Source organism: Haliaeetus leucocephalus, unplaced genomic scaffold (genome assembly GCF_000737465.1).
Source record: "Haliaeetus leucocephalus isolate CR32 unplaced genomic scaffold, Haliaeetus_leucocephalus-4.0 Scaffold1, whole genome shotgun sequence".
Classification (NCBI taxonomy): domain Eukaryota; kingdom Metazoa; phylum Chordata; class Aves; order Accipitriformes; family Accipitridae; genus Haliaeetus; species Haliaeetus leucocephalus.
This window is the reverse complement of record NW_010972437.1, coordinates 10372811-10395231: the sequence shown is the minus strand read 5'-3', so window position 1 is coordinate 10395231 and position 22421 is coordinate 10372811. Positions and strand designations below refer to the sequence as shown.

The 22421-nt window shown below is 35.4% G+C and overlaps 1 protein-coding gene across 4 annotated transcripts in view; it reads right to left on the bottom strand.

Moving 5' to 3' along the window:
* Positions 1–22218, bottom strand: part of KIAA1715 (KIAA1715 ortholog) — a 57503-nt gene extending 35285 nt beyond the window's left edge. For 3 of the 4 annotated variants that reach the window (XR_774277.1, XR_774276.1, XM_010566295.1), the window contains exons 1-8: positions 22078–22218; positions 19273–19354; positions 17965–18009; positions 16581–16768; positions 13264–13322; positions 9975–10015; positions 3082–3162; positions 2942–2993 (exon numbers count right to left, since the gene is read on the bottom strand). Coding sequence is in view for 2 of the 4 variants with exons in the window: in XM_010566295.1 (XP_010564597.1) it covers positions 2942–2993; positions 3082–3162; positions 9975–10015; positions 13264–13322; positions 16581–16768; positions 17965–18009; positions 19273–19299 (493 nt within the window). In the remaining 2 variants the exon portion in view is untranslated. The remainder of the gene's footprint in view (positions 1–2941; positions 2994–3081; positions 3163–9974; positions 10016–13263; positions 13323–16580; positions 16769–17964; positions 18010–19272; positions 19355–22077) is intronic. The other variant, XM_010566310.1, reaches the window with a different exon arrangement.
* Positions 22219–22421: the final 203 nt, after the last annotated feature.

Below are 22421 nucleotides of genomic sequence, written 5' to 3'. Positions count from 1 at the left end.
ACCAACTAACCAACCTTCCATCAGCTGCCTCATATACATCACTGTCCAATCTGATTACACACTGGTCGTTATTTACCCTCTTTTCAAAAAGACTCAGTTACAGACCTCAAGATAATGAGTTCTGCTGCCTGGCTAGCTTGTGTCTAAAGTGAGCAAAGAGAAGACCAAGGAAGCTTTAATGTTAGCTTGTTAACAGATATTTTATTATTCCCAATCACTATAATTCTACCACATATTGCATACACCAAATTACACCACAACCACACTAAGGTGTCACCTAGTTACAGTAAGTTATATACTGCACAGAACAGAATCTAATATTTGTTTGGGGCAGATATTATTTAGTGTGAACCGCAATAAGCTAGTAGGTTTTTGATAGCTAAAAACTGAAATAATTACTGCACATACCAAGAAAAAGTTATTTAGAAAGTAAGTCTCCATAATTTCACAAGCTAAAGACAAACACAGCATGTCCCTCCTGAACTATAATGCATCTACAAAATACGATAAACTGAATATCCACTTTTACACGGACAAAAAGCAGCACCAATTCTAAATTCAGTGTGTTGGAGAACAGACCGGAAAAACAGAAAAAAAGGAAATTGTGCTGTATATGAACAAAATTATATAGAATCATAGAATCACTTAGGTTGGAAAAGACCCTTATGATCATCGAGCCCAACTGTAAGCCATGATAACTTACAAAATTTATTTTCCAAAATCCTTTCCAAGGCTAAACTGCACTTTTATTCAGGATAAAGTAAATTGCTTAATTTAATGTGGATGCACCTAGAGAAGTTGAATAATGTTTGAATCAGAAGTGTACTTTACATTTTCTCAGTTGTGTGCCCAGAGTTCTCTGGTTCACACCACAACACAGAGAGCAGCACTTATACTCTTCCCAAATGAAACTAAACTGAAAAATGCCCTCCACCAGGTCCATGAGACCAGTTTACAGCTAGCCTTAAATAAAAACCCTAAACATATATAGTGTGGTCAAACACCTTAGCAACTACTGTTTCACTCCACAAATCCACTCTTATACTACACTTACTAATGTAGACCACAGCCCATAGTGACTGGCTCTCAGAAATACTTCTAACTCTCTTGGAACCTCTCCCTCAGCCCTTCTATTAAGAGTTAAGTCAAAAATCAACAAAACACATCATATGCTGGATCCAGCTAACTTGTTTTTTACTAACTCGGAACCCTGGATCAAAAGCACACACACTGTGCTTTGTAAACCCAAACATGCACAGGACTATTTAACTAATAGAGACTGAGCAACTCACTTGTCACCATCACTACTTACACAGCCTGGGCAGAGCAGAACAGAACAATCAAAACTCCTTAGGAGTTTCAAAAATGCTGGTGATTATCTCTTAATAAAGCCAGGCTAACTAAAGACCTCATTGTCTCTTTAATTTATAGCTACTTATCTCTAGATAGAAACACACATTTCCAAGCAGTTTCATCCCCTGGTCAGCATTACTTGCATTCTACAAACAGATGTTACCCTACTTCTGGAGGGATTTCTAAGGAGAAAAAACTCTTTTTAAAGAGTTTAAAAAAAAAAAAAGACTACCTAAACATTACAGGTATGACAGAAAATTCTTGGCAACCACCCATGAATTGTATTAAGACAGACAACAGAAGAGGGTGTCAGAACGGCCCTTCAGCCTTAAAAAATTGTGAATGTCACAGAAACGGGAGACAGGTAAGGAGCAAACTTGAGAAAAAGCTGTTGTGCCTAGGACACCAGAAAAGATAAAAGCTTTACTGCTAACATACTGCACTGCAACTACTCACTGTCAGTGTCAACAAGTAAGGATAGGCTAAAAATATTTTCATGACAATTTGAAGCTAAGCAAGAAGAACAAAACAGTGGATTTGACCATGCAGCTTATAAACACCTTTGTTAGTAAATCTAGGCGCTCTGCACCCATCAAAACCAGTACTTCAAGAGCAAAAATGAGGCAAATAAAAGTTTGGTTACTCACAAGAATTAGACACAAAGTTGACAATTCTAATACATGCTCTAACGCAATCTGTTTATTTTATGGAAAATTATGCACATCAGATTCTGCAGTTCATTTTGAGCACCAGCCCCTACAGGTCTAAATTGGTTATAACACCAAATTAGTACTCACACTTTCAGATGGATCTTTGTAGGTATCTCCAGTATTATAGTACAAGGTGGCCTTTATACTGTGTTAATACTACAGCATATTACACTCAACTTTAAGAAAAACTTAACAGTAGTTAGTTTGCATAAATATTTTTTTTTAATTTAGAGTTCACATTTTTAATGCAAACATTCTACTGGAAGAGTGTGGGGGAGAGATCTTTTCAGTCCTGAAACCTGTGTGTGCAATCTAGAAACAAGGGTTCCTTGAAATGCATGCAAGTTTTTTCTATTTCTTTTATTATTTTATTCAATAGCACCTTTAAATGGAATATCATAAACTAGTAAAGAACTGTCCGTTCTTTGCATCTAGAAAACATCCAATTTCTGCACTAGCTTTGTGGAATCTCTCCATTCACCATATAAAAGTAGTTTAAGCACTGCATTAGGAAAAGTCTAACTAGCCAGCAACAGCAAGAGAACTGAAAAGCTAAGTTAATGAACATTACACAAGATTCAAAAACACCTTAGATTCTAGAAAAATTGCAAGTATGCCACAAGTAGTTAATTTTCTCTCTGCTTTAGCCTCAAGCAGCATTAAACATCCTGATGTCTAGAAGAGCATCAGCTTTTAGTAATAGATCCCTTGTCTGAAAAATTCAGACCACTAATGGGCATAGTCTAATAAACAGTCTATTAACCCTAAATAAAGGTCAATTGATCTACGAATTTTATCATACAGAGAATTCTAGACTGGAAACTGCTATGAAAGATGAGTATCTATGCTAAAGAGCAGCCATTTTATGGGGCTATTACCTTGTCCAGGTCTTGGGGTTGCAGATGTTCCAGCAGATGGCAGTTCAGCCTCCTGCCAATTAATTATAAATAACATTATCTGAACGTTTGGCTCCATAGTACCTTTCATATTAAATCAGTATCAATATCAAGATTCTTACCTTTGCACTTGATTCTGGATCAAACCTTTCAAGGATTAATTTAGCAGTCTTGTACGTTTCCTTCTCCATTACTTCCTCAAGCTGGAAACAAAAAGTTCCACACATCAATACAGAATTCTTCAAAGTATTTTCCTCCCATATCCTCCCATTTACAAGCAACTTAATAATTTTAGCAAAAGGTGATGCTCAGTCCAATAAACCAGTGGCATGTTCAGATACCTGCAGATTTGCTGTGTTCAATGGAAATGAAATTCTGCTTTCAAAAATAGTTTCTAAACTCTAATGGGCTACTTGTATTTAACAGCTTTATTGCAAGGAAACACCAAATATTGCTAATTGTTTACATATAATGAGGAGAATAATTACATGCACCAACTTCAATAATGGAATGTGCAAAAATCTATCAGCCATCATTATTGGAAGTTATTAGACATGACAAGCAAATGACAGGTAATTCCTTAGATTTATTTCCTCATAGCACTTAATGCTATTAATTTAAGGAAGGTCATTAGCCAAGTGCTTTACAGAATAAAGTCTCTGTGCCAATTAACTGCTGTCAGCATCGATTTTAGATTATTTATTAGCAGAAGCAATTAGCTTGCTGCAAATGCTGTGAAAACTCACTAACTAGAGAACAGCCATGGAATTTGCTCAAATGACTTTAAAGGCTGGATCTCCATCTTTACAGCGATTCAAACCGCTTTTCAGAAAAAAGGGAACATGTTAAGAATTTAAATAAAAAAAATTACTGAGAACTATGCATACTTTAGAGAGTGTAATTAAAGCACTTCATTATTACAGCATTTTATTTACAATGCACTCAAGTGGCTTTATAGCTAATACATGGGCTTAATTAAAAAAGTAATCACTAGTAAAGTATCATTTTAGTGGTTAACAGCCAATATCAGAAGCTTAACTTTTAAGCAGATAGTTGAAGTTATGACAAATAGCTAATATGTACAGAAATCATAATGTATTCTACAGTATCTTAAGCAGACGTTTTCTCCTAGATATGCTGACTAATGGCCATGTTCAGCTAAAAGTGGGGCGTTTGTTTGTTCTTAAGTTTGCTCTCGGCATAAACTGCAAAACTGAAAAGGTCAGTGCTCAAAAAATTAAGTTCTCTCAAACTCATTTATCATTGCTAAAAGAATAAATGGTGCAGGTTAACATGACTTTTATGCCATTATTTAGCCAGTAAGAAACTGAAGTTTCAGCCATTCTGCGTATATAGACCTTGCAGGGGTTTCACCTTTAGACAGACTTCCAAGTTACAAATAGACCTCAGAAGCTAAATAAAATTCACTCAATTTAATGGATACAGAGTATCCATTTAACACTCACTCCTATACACACTACCAGAAGTTTAAAGCAAGGAATACTATCCGGGCTGTTAATTAAGGACTGTTGAAACAAAAGAGAGTGAAAAGGGAAGTAAAAATCAATTTCCTAAACTTGTATTTCAGCAGGACTTTGGAGTTAACCCACTAACTTCGTAAAACAAATGCCACATAGTGCAGTAAGATCAGAATTAAGGGTCTAATAGGAAAAATAAAGTATTTATTGCTTATAAAAGTGAAAACCATAAGGCAGACCTTTATATGAAGGGGTAAGGTTAGTGTGGTGAAGCTGCAAAGTGGGGAAGTGTTAACAGTCAGTGTCAATATCTAGCTCCCAAATCAAAATAAAAAACCCTGAGCCCCTTTACATCAATGAATGTATAATGCAGGCAATTGTCTTTATAGCCACACAGGAAAATGAGAAATAACCTTCTGCAGGACAAAGTGACCTTTAGAAAGAGAAAAAACAGAATGCTCCACCATCACTTGACACTTTCCTTATCTAACACACTTCTTGCTATAGCAGTATTAAGTAGGATGGTAGTTATTTCTGGATGTATAGGTTTTACAGAAACAGTAATGTTATTTTGAAATGGAAAAATTTAGTTCTCATCACAAGATTCAGATGTCAAAGTTATTCTTCACATTATAGAAGTTATCGGATAATTCAACAAATTACTCTTCATATATAGCTTTATAATTCTATTAAAGCTGAATCTGAACAAGAATTCAGTTTCACAACTGACTCTACAAATTTCTCGAAAATGTATAGAAACTGTCAAGATAGGATATATTTTTCTAAAATCAATTAAAATTTGGCTGACAATACCAAATAAGGAATCAAATAGGTCAAAGATTACTTACTCCTTCAGCAAATTAATGTAATTACTAGAAGCAAATAAGGACCTGTGTCAAACTTAAATACGTTTGCATAACAGAAGAAACTGGCTTGTGCACTGCCACGGCAAGCTCATTTATAAATGCAAATCAACATACTGCCTTCTGGATTATTCACCATCCTGAAGCATAACCTTGGAAAGGTTAACCTAGTGCTGAGCACTGGCTCACTAGCACAGCAAATTGCTTGACACCTCCTGCTCTTTTTTCCATAATACACTCTGCTCTGAGATCCAAAACTTTTCCCACAAAAACATTTTCTACTTTCTGCCAAGGGCTAATTCATAGTCTATTATTATCAAGCTTAAATGCTGAGTAACCAGATCACAAGTGAAGTCTCTGTGAAAGTTAATACCAGCCTAATCATGGATTTTTCAAACTTATTTCATGGAATTAACCACACCTTAATAAAGAAGCATGGTCATGTACCACACTCTCTCCTATGAATAATTGCATGGATGGCGTCATTTCCAACTGGCAATGAAACAGAATTCCTGTGGCAATGACATCAGTTGCCTATATTGAAAAGTAATACAAGTAATGTATTTCAAGCTTCTTGTAAATGTGATTTAGCAACTGGAAGTCTGAAGTATTGGCACAGTGCAAACTACTTATTTGCCATACTACCACATGAGTTCTTAAATTGAATTACTTACTATATCAAACCCAACCATGGAGAGGTATTTCTTTATGTTCACACAAAGCCACAAGATTAATTTCAGTCTACCGTGTAAGATATGCCAGTACACATAGCAAGTTTCCTTAAAATAGGAAATAAACCATTTAAGCCACAATACTCAAGTGTACTCTGGATAGATCCATGCAAACAGTAAAACAACCAAATTAACTGTTTTGTATGAACACTGCATGAAAGAAATACCTCATTTGATCATTCATCAGTAAGATTTTTAACCGTATTCTGAGCTTTCAACTCCACGTTTGCAGTACTCTAGCATATATTGGGTAGACAAGACTGGGCTTATACAACAACCAGCTCCTAGTGGAGTTTTTGTCATGTACTGAAGGTTATCAAAATATCTGAAGGTATAAAGTTCAAACAGTAGTTATTTTAAATAACAAAATTTGTATCCTGCATTTTTTCCTCCATTATTAGCATAACTCCAAGGCAGCCTTGAAATCAGACTTTTTTTGTGGAAAATTAACAGATGCAACTTTCTAAATTCTTACCTGAAATGGCTAGGAAGCCTGTCCAAGTCTAATATGACACTGAGCCTACTGTAACAGAGTAACTGAGTAAACTTCAGCAAAGTTTAATTCTAACATCAGGAAAGTAATTACTATACTATCTTTACAACTCTGTCCTCAGGCTAAGAATTATCCCATCTTTAAGACTGCTGCTCCACATGAAGTCTCCACTAATTCCCACTTGTAGCAGCTTAATACATGTCCTGTGCCCTTGCTTTAATATGCTTAACCCTTTGAACTTGCTCATCTACACACATTCAGGCTTAAGGGCTGACATCCTCATTAACTGAGAACTCTAAGGCCAAAATTACAGCTACACAGTCACGAACACAACCAGAGTATGCCTTACCATCAAGGAGGGAAAAAAAATTGTATCTTGAAGTGGTGCCTTAATTATAGCTAATGAACTTAATCCTTACCCTCAATCCATAAAGAAACACTCAATGTGTTTTAAAGCTTTCACTAGGAAAAAAAGTAGAGAGTCAGTTCTGTGGGGAAAAAAAGTAGTACACAAACTTTGAGTCAAAGTGCAGGACAGACAGTATTAATGGGCAGTTCCAGATGAAGTTATCTGTATTTGTCAGGTATTTTACCCACATGAACATCCATGTGATTATGCCACCAAAGACTGAAGCCTTTTGAAAAGAACTGAAGTTCTATTGAGCAGCTCACTGCACAGCCGCCAGGGCATTACATCTAGTAGATGAGGAGCCTACTCTGTTATAGGTACCCTTCAGCATGTAAGTAATGTCATTAGGGAAAAGGTGGACCACATGCCTGTAAAACATAAGTACTGTGAGATTTTTCAAAAGGGCAATTGTCTTCAATATAAGATTTCTCCAGCAATCAGGTAGCTGAGCTGCAATGAAGTGAAAAACCATAGCTGTTATGCCAGGCTGATAGTGCCTAGACAACAATTTGCGTTACAAATAAACAGGAAATACATAATTTACTTATCCCAGGTACTTTGAGGATCACAATGTAAATATCTTAGTAACTAATCCTATTTGCAAACTCAGTAGCAAATCAGAATCCAACAGGGAAAAATTCCTCTCCCTCCCCCCTTCCCATTATTTTACTTGGTAAAAGTTTTTATTTTGTTTCACTAAAAAGGTGTTGCTACAGTTATTTATAGCCACAGATAGTCCTAAGGAAGTTAATCCAAAACAAAACCAAATCCGAGTATTATCAAAACCAAATTATTACAGAATGCAACTTTATGAGTGTTTTTATCTAAAATACAAATTATATTCTGTCTCATTACCTGCATCCACTTTCAGCTCATTTCAACATGCTAGGTTTCATGTATGATGATCTAACTTTAATGCTTAATTGAATACCTTTAAATTATGATGAAACTCCCAAGTCAATCTCCTGAGTAAAAAATACCAACACCACACTGATTCAAGAGGTTGCAATAAATCTTCTGTTTCTGGTTCCTTGCTAGGAACTAGGCACCCACAAGATCAGGAGGTAATCATGCACCTTTTATTCCCCTCAGATTGAAAAATAGCTCAGTTATAGGTTATTGGACTTCCTAGATTGCTGTTTTACTAATCCTATTTAGAAGTTTGTCTTTAATGATTAAAGCTTGACATGCATATATACTAATGGCAATTTATATTTCCAAGTTTAAACTCTCCATAGTTACACTATAATTTCTGTATTGTTCACAAAGTATTCATGCAGTTTAACTACCTACCTGCTCTTCTACAATGTTGTCTTGATTTTTGGCATATGCAAAATACACATTTACATCTTGTTTCAACAGCATCAATTCCCAAAGTAAAAACTCTTCCCTTTATAAACCAGCTTTTTCCTAATGTTTTATTCAACGCCTTTTCTCTGAAGTGCTTCTCTCACACAAAAACTCAGCATTACTAGTTCTTCTAGAATAAATATGAAGATTTTCATGATTACAGAAAAATAAACTTAAACTGAAAACAAAGGCTTTACACTTAAGACTCCAAAAGCTGCTTTGTTCTCCATTGTGCTGCTTCTGTTCCAAGACCCTTCCCTCCAAAGCTACCCAATGACTATGTAAATTGGAGAGATAACTAATTTCAGTTAAGCATTTTTCATAAAATAAAAATCAAAAACATAGTTGTCATACACATTTATTTCATTCTCAGAAAATATAAGCCTCTCCAACCGCTTTTTATCACCTCTCTAACCAAAGGACACTCCCATTTAATAGATTCTTTAATATAAAGATTTGCAAATAAAAATGTTAGCAAATCCTCTTCACCAAAGGACAATGACATAATTAGGTTACAGGTTATCATTTTTACATCTACATTTTAAAAGCAATAAAATACAGAGTATAAGATCAGTGAAATCTGTTTCCCCTGTAAAGGCCATAACCAGACTCTTACCTGACTCCTTTTTGGGAGCTTTGTTGTGGTTTTTCTATTAATTTAGCTACAATGGCAAAATCCAGAAGGCATGAGGTGAACACTTTGGGAAACTCATTAACAATAAAGCCTCATAATACAACTTTTTGGAGTTTTCTGGGGGAGGAGGGGCTCTTTTGTTGGCGGGGCGGGGGGGTTATGTTTTGGTGGTGGTAGTTTTAAGTTTTGCCTTGCAAGGCAGGAGATGAAGCCAACGACATAAGTAAACAGAGAACTTTCTTATGGAATGATTGAGTAGAAAGGAAACAGCTTTCAGTGTTACAAACTTTGTAAAGTGTGCAAGTTATCCAAGACTTAGAATCTTTTCCATCCTAAATTTGCCTTACTGAGATTAAGTGTTGATCCAGTTGAAGCAAGTAACAGTATGAAACTGGTGCATGCCAGGTAACTCATCCACACAGCTCACAAAATAGATGACCTCAAGACAACCAATAGGATTGATACATGACAAGATGAATTTTTTAGCAGAAAGAATGTAATGGAAGAAATATATAGTACAAAAACTAAGATGGAAGAGGATGGGAAATAAGTGGTCATGCAGTTAAGATATCATCAAATAACAGAATATTGTTTAAGAAGTGAATCTAGACAAGACAGTAGTCCTTTTTGCCATTTATGAACAAGATATTAAGTGACAGAGTAACTATCATAGTTGCACTCTATGTTCTTAAATCAGTACAACATCTTATGTTTTTTTATAATCCTAAAAGTATTCAGCAATGAGTAGGTTAAAGCATACATTTTAGTTTTCTGACAAAACACGATCACTTTACATAGATCTAGCAACACTAAAACACTAGGTTTAACTTAAACTACAAGGAGACAATTTATTCTCATATGCAAGCAGTCCTTTGTAATTTGGGGGTAAGAAAAACATTGTGTGGTACTACAAAATGTATCAGAACAGAGGAACGGTAATAATTTCACCTCCCTCCCTCTGCTCTTCACCTATATATTACAATCAAACTCAACTTGTGGAGATGCAATACCACTTTAGTGGACCATAACAACTAACTTTTCTTGAAGTTTTACTTACTATTTTTTTCTTTTGAGATTTTAAATCTTCCAGCGCATCATCTAAAAGAAGGACATCATATATTAGTTTTCAAATATAAATAAGAGATATTTTCAGCACACTCTAAACATTGACTACGCCCTGTGAGATCAGGAAAAATTATGCACTGACCACTACCAACCCTACAACATTAGTAAACTTTGTGTAAAGTAACCAAAGTCTTTATGTGAAAATAAATCATTTTAAATGCTGAAATTGCTTATAAATTATAGCCCACTTTTATCACTTTACAGTTATAACTATTAAAAAGTTTTATGTACCGTTTCCTCATTAAGCAAACCAATTCTAGCCAGTGCCCTGCTTTGACCTACATTAAAACTGGTACAACAATGGACCAAATACACTTAATCTCATGAGTCAAACTACAGAAAAAAAGCTTGAGGTCTAAGTATTAATATATTTGAGTACCAGATTTACTGGCTTCAGTATTTCACGTAAGCCTCTTAACACATGCTAGTTTCAAATGCCGGGTCAATTCTGAGCTTCAAATCTCAATCTATTTTACCCTTTCAATACTTTCAGTCTACAGCAAAAACCCCAGTTTTGTAAGAAAAAGCTACCAGGTCATTTTACTACTAAATGTTAAAAGACTGTTACAACTCAGAGGCACAGCACCTAACCTCTCTAAAAGGAAAGTAAAGAAGAAAGGTCAAATGCACATGGGATTTTCCTTTAAGTCAATGCTTGCAGCTTGGCACTCATGGAAAACTCACTGTAATAAACGATCACCTAATATAGAAGACATTCTCTTGATAAATCCATTTTCTACTACCTCCTTCACAGCAAGAAGAGTTTTACAAAAAACTTTACAACTTATTCCCCTTCTCAGCTCTACTGGACACCAGCAGGTCACTTCCTGTAAGATATAGCTATTTTTACCCATTTTTCAGTTTTCAAAAAAAGAAAAAGCTTTATAGAACTACAAGAAACAAAACCAAAACCCACCAAAGTAAATATGTATAAAGAAAGATACAAATAAGTATCTAAGTATGCTATACACACTTTGTAAAGTTACTTCAGGAACACTACCATTACTTGAAATTAAGGGAACACATAATTACTTGAACTTTTCCAGAATGTAGAAACCCATTTTGATAAACCAGTTTATTAAATGTACAAAATACCAAAACTGTGCACGTACATATTTGAAAGTTTATGCAATGAAAGAGTAACTACCACAATCCCTTATTAAGACAAATAGGACATGGAACAAGACCATATTTTACACTGGCCTGAACCAGAGAAGATAGACAATTCCAGGAATTGTGCATCTTCAAATTAATAAGGTACCTCCCTCCACCAAATTTTACATTTATATTAGAACACTGCCTCTCATGTAGCCCCACAGAGATTAGCACCTTGAAATGCACTGCAATGCAGCATGGTATCATGCAGCCAAACAAATAGCACAATACGGTCAGCTGTTAACAGTTACTTAAGAAACAGAAGCTGCTTTTGGTACAGAAATGCATAAAACATCTTCAAGCATAGCCTCCCACAAAGCAATGCAATCAGTTTAAAATGTGGGCATTTGTTTCTGATCACTTTACCTCCTGTGTTCAACAAGAACCTCATGAAACACCTGCCCCTTCAAACGTGACCAAATGGCAATTACTGCAAAGTACTCTCAAGAAACCAATATATCTCATCTTAATTAAACCTACAGAAAAGAAGAATTCATACTAGAGAAGTCAATACCTGCAAGATACCTAATTTATTTTCCCCAAACTTTGGGACAGATCCGCCTAAATCTCCCTCAACAGTTCTTTGCCTGACCAGTCTTAAAAACTGAAATTCTGTAATCTCTCTACATCACCTTCCCTAGTGTCTCAGTAGGAGTTTTCTGCATTCAGAGCATGGTTCCCAAAACTGGTGTATGCTGGTAATCCAGCATAGAGCTTTATAGCACTAAATAATCATCTCCAGTGACTCAAAGTGTTATATTAACTTATCCCAGAATCAAAGGCTAGCTTTGAGCCACTCAGTTGCCAGCTTGCTCTCTCGGCTATGTTTTCTCCTGCTTTACTGCTGTAACTCTTGCACTGTGCATTTGATTTCTCTTTTCTGAATACAGGACTTATATCTTTCAGGTAAAACACTTCATTTTTACCTGATCTCTGGAACAATGCAGAAATAATTCCTTTTGGCATGTTCTAACATCTACTAAAAGCCTTTATACACAGGTTCAACAAAAGCACTAAACTTGCTTGTATGCTAAAAACAGCAATAAAAACACTTAGGCAAACTAGAAAAACATACATACTTCCTTTTTTTCTTACCCAGCCATGAAATGCAAATATATATTCACCTTAGAAATGAATCACACAGCACCACAGAATATATGGACAACTTTATTTCTACATAAAAATGTATGTCCTATGCTTGCATATCAAATGCAAACATTAAGTTTAAGAAAAATTCCAAAAGTGATGTTTAACTCGTAAGCTGTCACAAATTAAATACATCATGCTGTTCTGCAAGTCATAAAACATACTGCAACATTGAGGTTTTCCTGTATTATTGCTCACATCACCATGAGATATTGTTACAGGCTGGACTACTTTGAAAGAAGTCTCAAATGAATTCTAACTACTGCAGACAAGTGCCACAGATGCAGTTTTTAAGTTCTGCATTAGAATGAATCTGCATGTTCTTTAACAACTTTTTACATATATTTGAACACCTGCATTACCTTTGGTTTGTTACATGACTCCAAATTTTCCTTAGCTCTCAAAACAGCACAAACACACCTGCTTATCCCTTTTCCACTCAGGAAAATACAAGTATGCTTTGGAGAACTTGGGAGAGAAAAGCTATCTTGACAAATAAATTAAACACATCTGCTAGAAATCTCTTCTCTTGTACATAAAAATAACAGATTAAGACTGCTGGAATACTTGCAAGGTGTGGGTATTAAGGGAACTACCACTATTGTTTATATTTCCTTTCCCTCATTCCTACTTCTACACTACATTTTATTCCATTACACTTTGAAACATGCAAAGACAGGAGAAAGTTACCACAATTCTGCAAGTGAAGTGAAAGATTAAGCAGTTTCCTTCCTGTTCTTTCAAGAATTGTGTGGTAGAAACAACAGTTTAGCTAATGCTACCCATTTCAGCATCAACCAAAAGGCTACTCTTCTTTTCCTGGAAGCCAAATTATCCAAAATATTTATATTTTCATAGCAAGTATCACTCCCAACTAGTTCCATATGCTAAAAAAAAAAAAAGACAGAAAAAATACTTACTATTCCTTTCTGTCCTTTTGGAAAAGAAAAAAATGAGCAGTGTTCTTATAAACCAGATTCTTTAAAACAGAAAGAAGAATTAGATTAATTAAAATATATTACAGTCATTTAGCAAACAGAAGGCTTAACAGATGAGATTTAACTTTGCAAATACAAAGAACAGAAATCTTCAAATAATATTTATACAGAAAAAAAATTAAATTAGTATCTTGTCAACAAGACATCAACATCGATCTAAATAAAATCCTCCTGTCTATTAAAATTGAACCAAGTATTACTATAGGTAGAAATACTATGGAACCAGCAGCAAGTAACATCATCGCTTGCTAAAATGTTCAGTGTGAACTTTTTAAAATCAGGGTATGTGCAGCTAGCTGAAAATTACTTAGTCATCACTTCTTATTTGATAGATTTATGACGCACGTTATCCAGAAAACCAAGCTTACCAGCTAAAGCCCAAAATTAAGACCCAGGAGATTTGTGGGCAGAATTCAATACCAATGAAAACCATGAGATACAGCTATTGTACAAATGCTCTCCTAAGCAGAGTTAGCTGACCTGACTCCTGGCGATTTTACAGAGCTCTGAATCCACAGTTTCCATAGGGTTTCAGCTGACTTAGCTCAAACAATGGAGCAGTTTATCTGTGCTCAAGATAAAGTTAAACTGATCTATGACCATTTTACATTTGAAAGGTCTCTCTGCAATCATCAGAACTTCATTTGTTTTAAAGCTTAGAATTGCTTATAATTATTAAGTTGACACTTTTCCTGGCAAATTATTCAGCCTAAGCCAAGGGCAAATCTCATACTCCAAGCCCTTCCAAGCATCTTATCTAAAACCCTCCTAGTGCCAAGCACTATATAATAAAGCCTGAAGTAGCAATGTTTCACTTAAAAAAAAAATTCTTCCAGGCTAGAAAGGTTCTCTGAATAACAGCTAGCGTAAGAAAGCAGGCAAAAGGCTATGAGATTTCAAATAGTTTCAACTTAATTCATAAGAACATCTTTTGCATTTATATAATGGTTGCCCAGTTCAAAATGCTTTCAAGTATTAACAATAAAACCTGAGTTAGGTAAGTTAGACAAGACAACTGAAATTTGAGAGTAAGCTATCCAAGGTCAGAGAAACAAAGAAATTTAACTCTATTCCATGTTCAAAGGTCTGCTGTAATAACTACTGTAAGAATAAAGATGGCTTCACCTGCTTACACAATGCAAGATGTGTCTCTTCATAAGTATCAAAAAAGGTAATTTTTTTACAGGGTTTGAATTGCCTTAAAGACTATGTTACACAGGCAAAAGCATTATTTCTTTTTTACCGTATGTTTAATAAAGAGTCTTCTACCTAAAGCTGTATTCTAAGCTAATACATATATGGTAGGACTTCACAAAATAAAAAACATTTCCTCTTTAAGAACTTTGAGGTGAAAGTTTAATAGCAGACCCTTTCAGACCACGTTTACAAATTAAAAACATATTTCTCTGAAAATCAGAACATGCAAGATAAAACAATCTAATTCAAATGAAAATCATTCCAAGAAGAGCATCCTTCTAACATGTCAATATATTTCTTCAACTTTTCAGGTATTTCAATATACATTTAAAATTAATGATGTTATATATTCCTAGAACTTAAGTCACTCTACCAGCATCAGTAACTTGCTGAGACCCTGAGGGAATGACCTAAGGCAGAAATAAGTTGGTGACTGACTGCAAGCTGGAAACCGCAGACATATTCCAGTCTGATTAGGGCTGAAAAATCTCTAGAGCTATTACTGGGTGGCACCAGGCATTCAGCATGGAGTCACCTCTTGACCGAGAACAAAGACAAGCTGGCAGTTGCTTGCCATTCATATCTGCCAAAAAAAGCTGAAGGGGAATAGCTTATGAGAAAAATCAGATAAACAGTTGCAAGTCATAAGAGAACAACAGTCTAATTCTAAATGTTAGTAAGCTGATAGCCAATTCAGAATTTTATAGAAAACCACTTTAAAAAAAAAAGAAACAACAACTGGAGGACAAACTAGAGAATAAAATCCAATGCGAAAATTCACACCACAGCACTAGAAGCGATCACCTTCAGTAATGAAAGTTTTCATTTCTACACTAATCCTAACAAACCTAAACAAAGGGAGGCTGGTAATACTTCCTCTTCTGCAAGCCTTCCCTGTTAGCATGAGTAAGCCTCACATGCTAACAACAAAGACTTTCAAGTCCTTGCCCTTAAGAACCAAGTCAATTCATATTGCTGCCAAAGATTAATTTGAGCTTTAATTTCTATATTACTCCTTTCCAGTCAAGATATTGCTACCCATGTATCTTCTCCACAGGATTCCTTAACAGCAGCATATTACTACATTATGCATAACAGTATGACGTACAAAAAGCATCTTCAAGTATTTTTTTTGCATATTATGTTATGCTGACCCACACTCATCAAATTTGCAAAGCCTTAAATATTTACATTTGACTTTGCCTTTCAAGTCTAAAGCTAAGGCACTGACAAGTCATGTTTTCATACAAAGATGCTGTACAAATATGGACAGTATGTACGATGTTCATTTCAGCAAATTAGTAAATGCACTGTGCTCCCCATCGGTAGAAAAGATGCTCAGTAGGCTGCTTCTCCTCCTTGATACTCTGGGGGAAGGGGAGGGAGGGAAGCAGCTGTTTAGTGAGGTGGGAGCCCATTTTTTTTATTTTTAGAAAAGCAGTTTTCTTAGAAAACAAAAGCCGCTCATGAGGATGAGCAGCCAATCAGCTAAGTGGAACAAAACAGTAGACAATATTTTCGCTTATTCACATCCAATGATGTAAGGATATTTTCTGGTTGAAGAAAATGGTCAATGATTTTCCAGAATAACAGCTCATAATGTAAAACCAGTCCTCAACATATGTAGGCTGATGACCTTTCAAGTCACTTCTGTGTTAACAGTCACCTAATATGTAAAAGTTTCTCCATTCATTCTTGTAATTTTTTTTTCCCAATTTTATATGCTGCATTTTACATATAGACAATATACCTCTCTCTAGCCTTAGTATAATTTTTGATAAGCCAAGTAACTTTAGATACTAACATCTTTTGATGGTAAGACCTAGTTCTACACTAAACCCAGACTCATGAGGGACATTTCCCTCAAAGAAAGCATCTGCCTAACTACTTGGGATTTATTTTAAGAGAAAAAATTCAGCAAGTTATGACAACTCAAGGATCGTCAAAAGCAAACCCAAACCCCTGCTGAGATGTATTTTCCATCTCCTTTTATCAAAGAGACAGCAGTTAGGAGGGGGAAAAAAAAAGGTGTATTTACTTACATCAATGGAAATGCAAAAAATGGAAGTGTCATCATCAACCTAGCTGTCCATTCATCAGGAAGACACCACAAATATACAATTATGCACGTTATAAGGTAAAGAAGTGAAGAGTAGAGAAGCAGCCTTCCAACCCATAGTTTCTGTAGCCTCTGATTTTTTTCTCTAAATTCTTCTAATGTCTGTATTTCCTGTAAATAAATAGGGTTCAACCTTATTAGTGAAATTAGTAGGTGGTTTTACTAAGCTGCTTTTAAGTGTTTGCTAAAATTAGCCATATCAATTTAATACTTGATTAGAAAAGTCAAGCAGCTTTTTGATAAATGACAATATTTGCCAAAGATAACTTTTATAGCATAAATACATCATGCTATTAAGGTTATGATATGGGCCACTTACACTGTATTAGCAGTAACACATCGCTATTAGGAAGAAGTATTACAAATCAGCACTTTTTCCTATTTGTAATGCATTAGTATATGTGGGACAAGTGGAAAATGCTAATATCTTATGAGTGGCAGTCTCTATGATCACATAAATCACTACCAACCATACTCTGCATCCTAAAACTTTCATCAGGTACCTGTGGAATTTCAAACGCTTCTAATACTTTTCTACTAACGTGGGAAATTGCTGAAACCTCTCCGTCATTTCATATGTTTTCATTTCAGTATTTTCCTCACATTAAGAGTGAAATTCTGAACATCTGGATGATGCTTTTGGCATATTAATAAGTGATCAAGCAATGCTCTGCTATGTTACCATTTTGACTGCATTTTAAGTGACAACAGGAGTACTCACACTTTCATTAAAAGGAAAACAAAAAATATCAACAGCATATTTCAAAACAGTTAATTTCCCCACAGAATACAGACATCTGTCACAAATGCTGGCTACAAATCACAATTGATTACTGAACCATCTAGTCAGTTATTCTGCCCCTGACCTTACTTACTACCACTACAGTTACAACTCTTACACTTAAAACCATACATTGAAGCTTTTCTAATGAGCTTGATGAATAGAACTTTGAATTAGTGACATTTTCCATTACACAGGATTTTAACCATTAGTTATAATTAAATTGCGTAATCAAGCCAACTTCACATTCATTCCCATTTCAGGCTCTCTAAAATATTTAAACTGTAGTTTCTCACTATCTATTATACAATATGGTGGGTTTTAATTGACTAATAGTAAGGGGAAAAAAGGTAACAGTCCATCTGAAACTCAGAATCTCTAGTACATCCAACTGGAATAATTATCAAAATAATTTAAAATTCCATGACAGTATTTTACTTAATGTGAAAGAAATACATGACCAGCAAAAAGGATGCATAGTCCTAAATAAAAAAATCAAACAAAACACCAAAAAGCAAATACATACCTTATCAATTTTTTCTAATACTTCTACAGTGGAAGGCTTTGCCTGCTTACAAGGGAAAGAACAAAGATGTTAATCTCACTAAAAAAGTCCGTATTTTGAGGATTACTGTACATTAACAGTTTCCTAACAAAAAGACATATTCATAATAGATTAATATATTATCTATTTTACATAAAGGTAAGAAGTTTTCATACTTTAATAGTGACAAATAGAAGGGACTGTAATGAACCACTATTTTACATTTGGTATTACTATTAACTGAAGGCTCCTTTCCTACACCACAAAAGATGAAAACCTGTAATGCATGTACAGCAATAATGGATGTGTGGGTGGGAAGTAAAACAAGGAGAGAATTGATGAGTGGAGGGAACAGGCAAAACAAAGAGAATATATACAGGAAGCCCCAACCTGAGAACTTAAGCTTTTTATTACTATTCATTCCACACAAAGACACATGCTCTAAATAAATTATAAGCAACTGCAAATAAGTGTTATCATCTCCAGTAAAATTCCCCTTAGGAGCAACCTGGAATCCACCTTCTAGGAATCTTTCATAATTTCTGAGACATATAAAGCTGCTGTCTTGCCCTACCCCTCAGGCCACAAATTCATAAACCATAGGCCACACTGCATCACCATGAAAGTGAGTTTCTATTACACAAAACTGACATTTCACCTAAACTTTTGCCCTTAAAGGAGTTTTGCATGGGAACCTCCGAAATCAACTGATAATATGCAAAGGCAAACCTAGACTTGAACAACTCACACCTGCCAGGAGAGCAGTCAAAAACCTCATGCCTTTTCCTCATAAACTCAGTACACCATTCAATAATATACAAGCCAATAAAAGCAGTTAGGAAGAAAGACTTGTATAGGTATAAGTAGCTATCAAAACACTTGTTAAAACAGACACAGAATGATATTCTGAATGTACCCATTTTGACCTAAAATAGCCACCAACTTTTCAAGTCACAGATGCTGCTGTATATCCCAATAAAGCACCACAAAACTATTTAGATTTTCAGAAGGAGTTAAAACTGTATTTGTATAAGTTAACCAAACCAGGGCCAGGCCTGGTATTGCAAAAGAAATAAAGGACAGACTCACAGTTTAACAGTTTAGGGATTTGGCAGAGAATATTTTTGGTCCTTATGTCTCACTACTGGACTTTTAAGGGACATACTAATGGGAAAAGTTTAGCACTAACAACCAGAATTAACAGTCAACCAATAGGCATTAAGAAACACGTCCTGCATACTCCCATCTTCTAGACTAAAGATTATTATACTGTTACACAATTTTACTTACCCTCCATCTTGAAATTAATCCACCCATCTTCTATTGTGAACAAATGTTGGCAGAGCTATCAATCTTCTACAAGAATTCACAGCTAGAAGTGAAGCATTAAGCACTTAGGAGCAATCTAACAGCATAGTCCAAGATTCACGAATTTATTCCAATATCTAAAGGAATCAAAATATCACATAAAGCCATTGCCTAGTTATCTACCTATATGTTATTTTAAAATCCAGGCTTCTGTTTCATAGACCATCTTGTAAGTCAGTTGATCAGCCTTGATGTGGCCAAACTTATTTTTATTCTGGAAATATTTAACCAGAAGGAAGTCCTCAAAAACAGAAGCACAAAATAAGTGCTAAAAAAGCCACCAAAATCCTCCAGCAGAAAAACAATTTTAAACACTTATTATTAGGCAGAATTATTTAAGAAACTGATTTCCAATTATTATCTCTGCTGCTCATAAGCATAACTCTTAATGTTCCTTTCCAGCTCTCACTCCAGGCATCCAGCATTAATATCCTACTATTTGTGAAAAAGTTAATCTCCAATAAATCTGCTTCCTTTTCATGCTCTCATCAACAAGAACGTATTGGACAGCACTATCGTTCTTCCTTTGTATGAATTTTTAAGTTCAAATAATCAGTCTCAAAGAGATCTCACTTGCTCTAGGAAAGCACTACATTGGCAGGTCTGCCCTGCACACAACACACAGTACAGTCACTGGCACATCAAATGGTCCTAAAGCAATTCCAAAGGTGCAAAAGTAGCTCACCTCACCCTGCACAAACCTGGAACCCAAGAACAGCACTAATTTGATGATCTGGGTCTAGGTTCCTAAAACAAAAGTGTAGCAACTTTCTTTCAGCAGGTAGATGGAATCAATTCACTTGGAACCTTTGGATGGCAGAATTTCCCTCCAGTCACTTAATTTACAAGTTTTTACCCAGTGAATGAAAAAGTGATCAGTTCATAGCAACCCCAACAGTAAACTCATGCTCAGTCCCAACTAGGGCTCAAACCTTTTTAACTCTGAAATGAAACACTAAGACTTAAAACAAAGCACTGACCCAGTTAGGCAGAAATGTAAGTGCTTATTATCTTGTTTATTAAGTTACCTTTGCCCCAAAAATGAAAGATAAAGAAACCTAATCCCAATCCAAATTTGTTTCCAAATTATCTGAAGCTGTCAGAACAAATATAATATAGGATACACATTGCTCACTAGCACGCATGCTAATGTAGTATGGTAACCTCTTCACCTTTTAAGAAAGCCATGGACTTCAGAATCCAGAACTGTAGGGCCTATGACTTCAAAAACCAATCCTTAAAGATAAGGAAATCCGTATTTGAAATGCCGCCAAAATGAATCTAGAACAGATGGACAAATTAGCTCCGCCACTGCCAAATTACTAGCACAAAGGGGTGAGCTGCAGAAAAAGCACAATTACCCTTTGGACTCTTCAGTAAATTCTCAAAATCATCACTATTACAGCAACTCACCCCAGTAAAACAGCAGCAATATTTTTATTTCTCAAATACGCAATCTAACACTGAGAATTTTATACAGTTGTCACTTCGCAGTTATAGGTGAGTTTTTGCTGGACAGGTATTGCAGTAGATCTGAGCAGACACTTTCTTCGCAAATATTTCTACAGAAACAGATAGTATTTACTGCAAAACATTATGAAAGCTAGGTCAAATAGCCAATCAAGAAGTTTGTAAACTTAGCACAAGCTTCCCAAATCTAGTTCACTTCCCTAGCACTGCCATTGCTATTAGGAGCAATGGTAGCTCTCAGTTGTGGACATACTGAGACATGGAGATGCTCACATGGTCTTTTTGTGTGCCATCTTCCTTCAGGCCATAGTTTGAGAACCTCTGCAGTAGAAGTGTTAGAGGATCTTTTGGGCATAGGTTATTGTGAGCCACTGGTGACAGCAATCTTTGTCAATAACACATTCACAATACTATCTCTACCTGTTTTTTAAAATATCTGGCAAATATCTGGAAGAGAACAGGTTTGACAAGTGTCACCATGCAGATAATTTTATATGAACTATGATGCTGACAGGCTTTACATATGCTGCTCTGAAAGTCAGTAATACTACCAAAACCCTTCCCCAAAGAGGTATTTAAGGGATTAGGGCCACTAGATTCACGTTTACAGTTTAGTCACCAAATCCTTAGTTAGGAGATGGAGAATTTTCTATGGTTTCTGTGGAGGGCCTCAGATGTTTTCCTTCCCTCCCTCCCTTCTTTTCTTTTTGACAGGACAACACAAACTGTCTTTAACTGCTTCAAATTCTCCTCGTTCCTCCTCACCTGCCACTCCGCATACCTAAGACTAATATCCTACTGTTCATGGTAAAAGTCCTCCTTCCTTCCCATGCTCTAACCATCAAATTATTGCACAGCACTTTTTCCTTCTGAAGACTGCATTTCTTTAGCACAGAGCTGTCCTTTCCAGTCACTGAGCACTGCTGCAATTGGACTTATTTCCACAAACATTATCACGCATTTAATACACAAATAAGAGAGCTGCAACATTTCCTAGTCCTGGACTTAAAATAGACAACACAAGTGTTAAAAAACACTTAATGTAGAAGCTTAAGAAAACACTATTACCAATTTATTACCCGATTCTCAAAAAAAAAAAAAAAGAATTTCCTGACAGCACCTTCTCTACCCCAAAAATATGCAATTTAATTAGTAAAAAGCAAAGCAACAGTGCCACAGTAAGAGTACCAGAGCAGAAAAAGTTTCTCTTTTGAAAGAGGGATGAATCACGCACAGTTACAGAAGTCATCCACCAACCTATTCATCCAGATGGAGAAAATAGTTTGATGATCTCATTACACTTTTATCAAGTCAGTCTCAAATTTCTTTAAGCTTGTGGTTAAGATGAAAAGCTCTCCAAAAAAATCAAAGTCTCCAAAATAAATTTTAATAACTGACGTGCTGAAATTCAAGATGGAATAACATCAAGACAAGTCATATTAGAAAAAAGGAAGTTAGAAACTTGAAATCAAGGCTTTCCATTCTGACATACAAACCTTTCCCCTGAAGGAAAGGGTAATGCTCTTTAAATGAGGGGTTTTGTAAACTCAGCAACTTCATTTTATGTAAATATTTTCAGATATTTACCATTACAAACAATA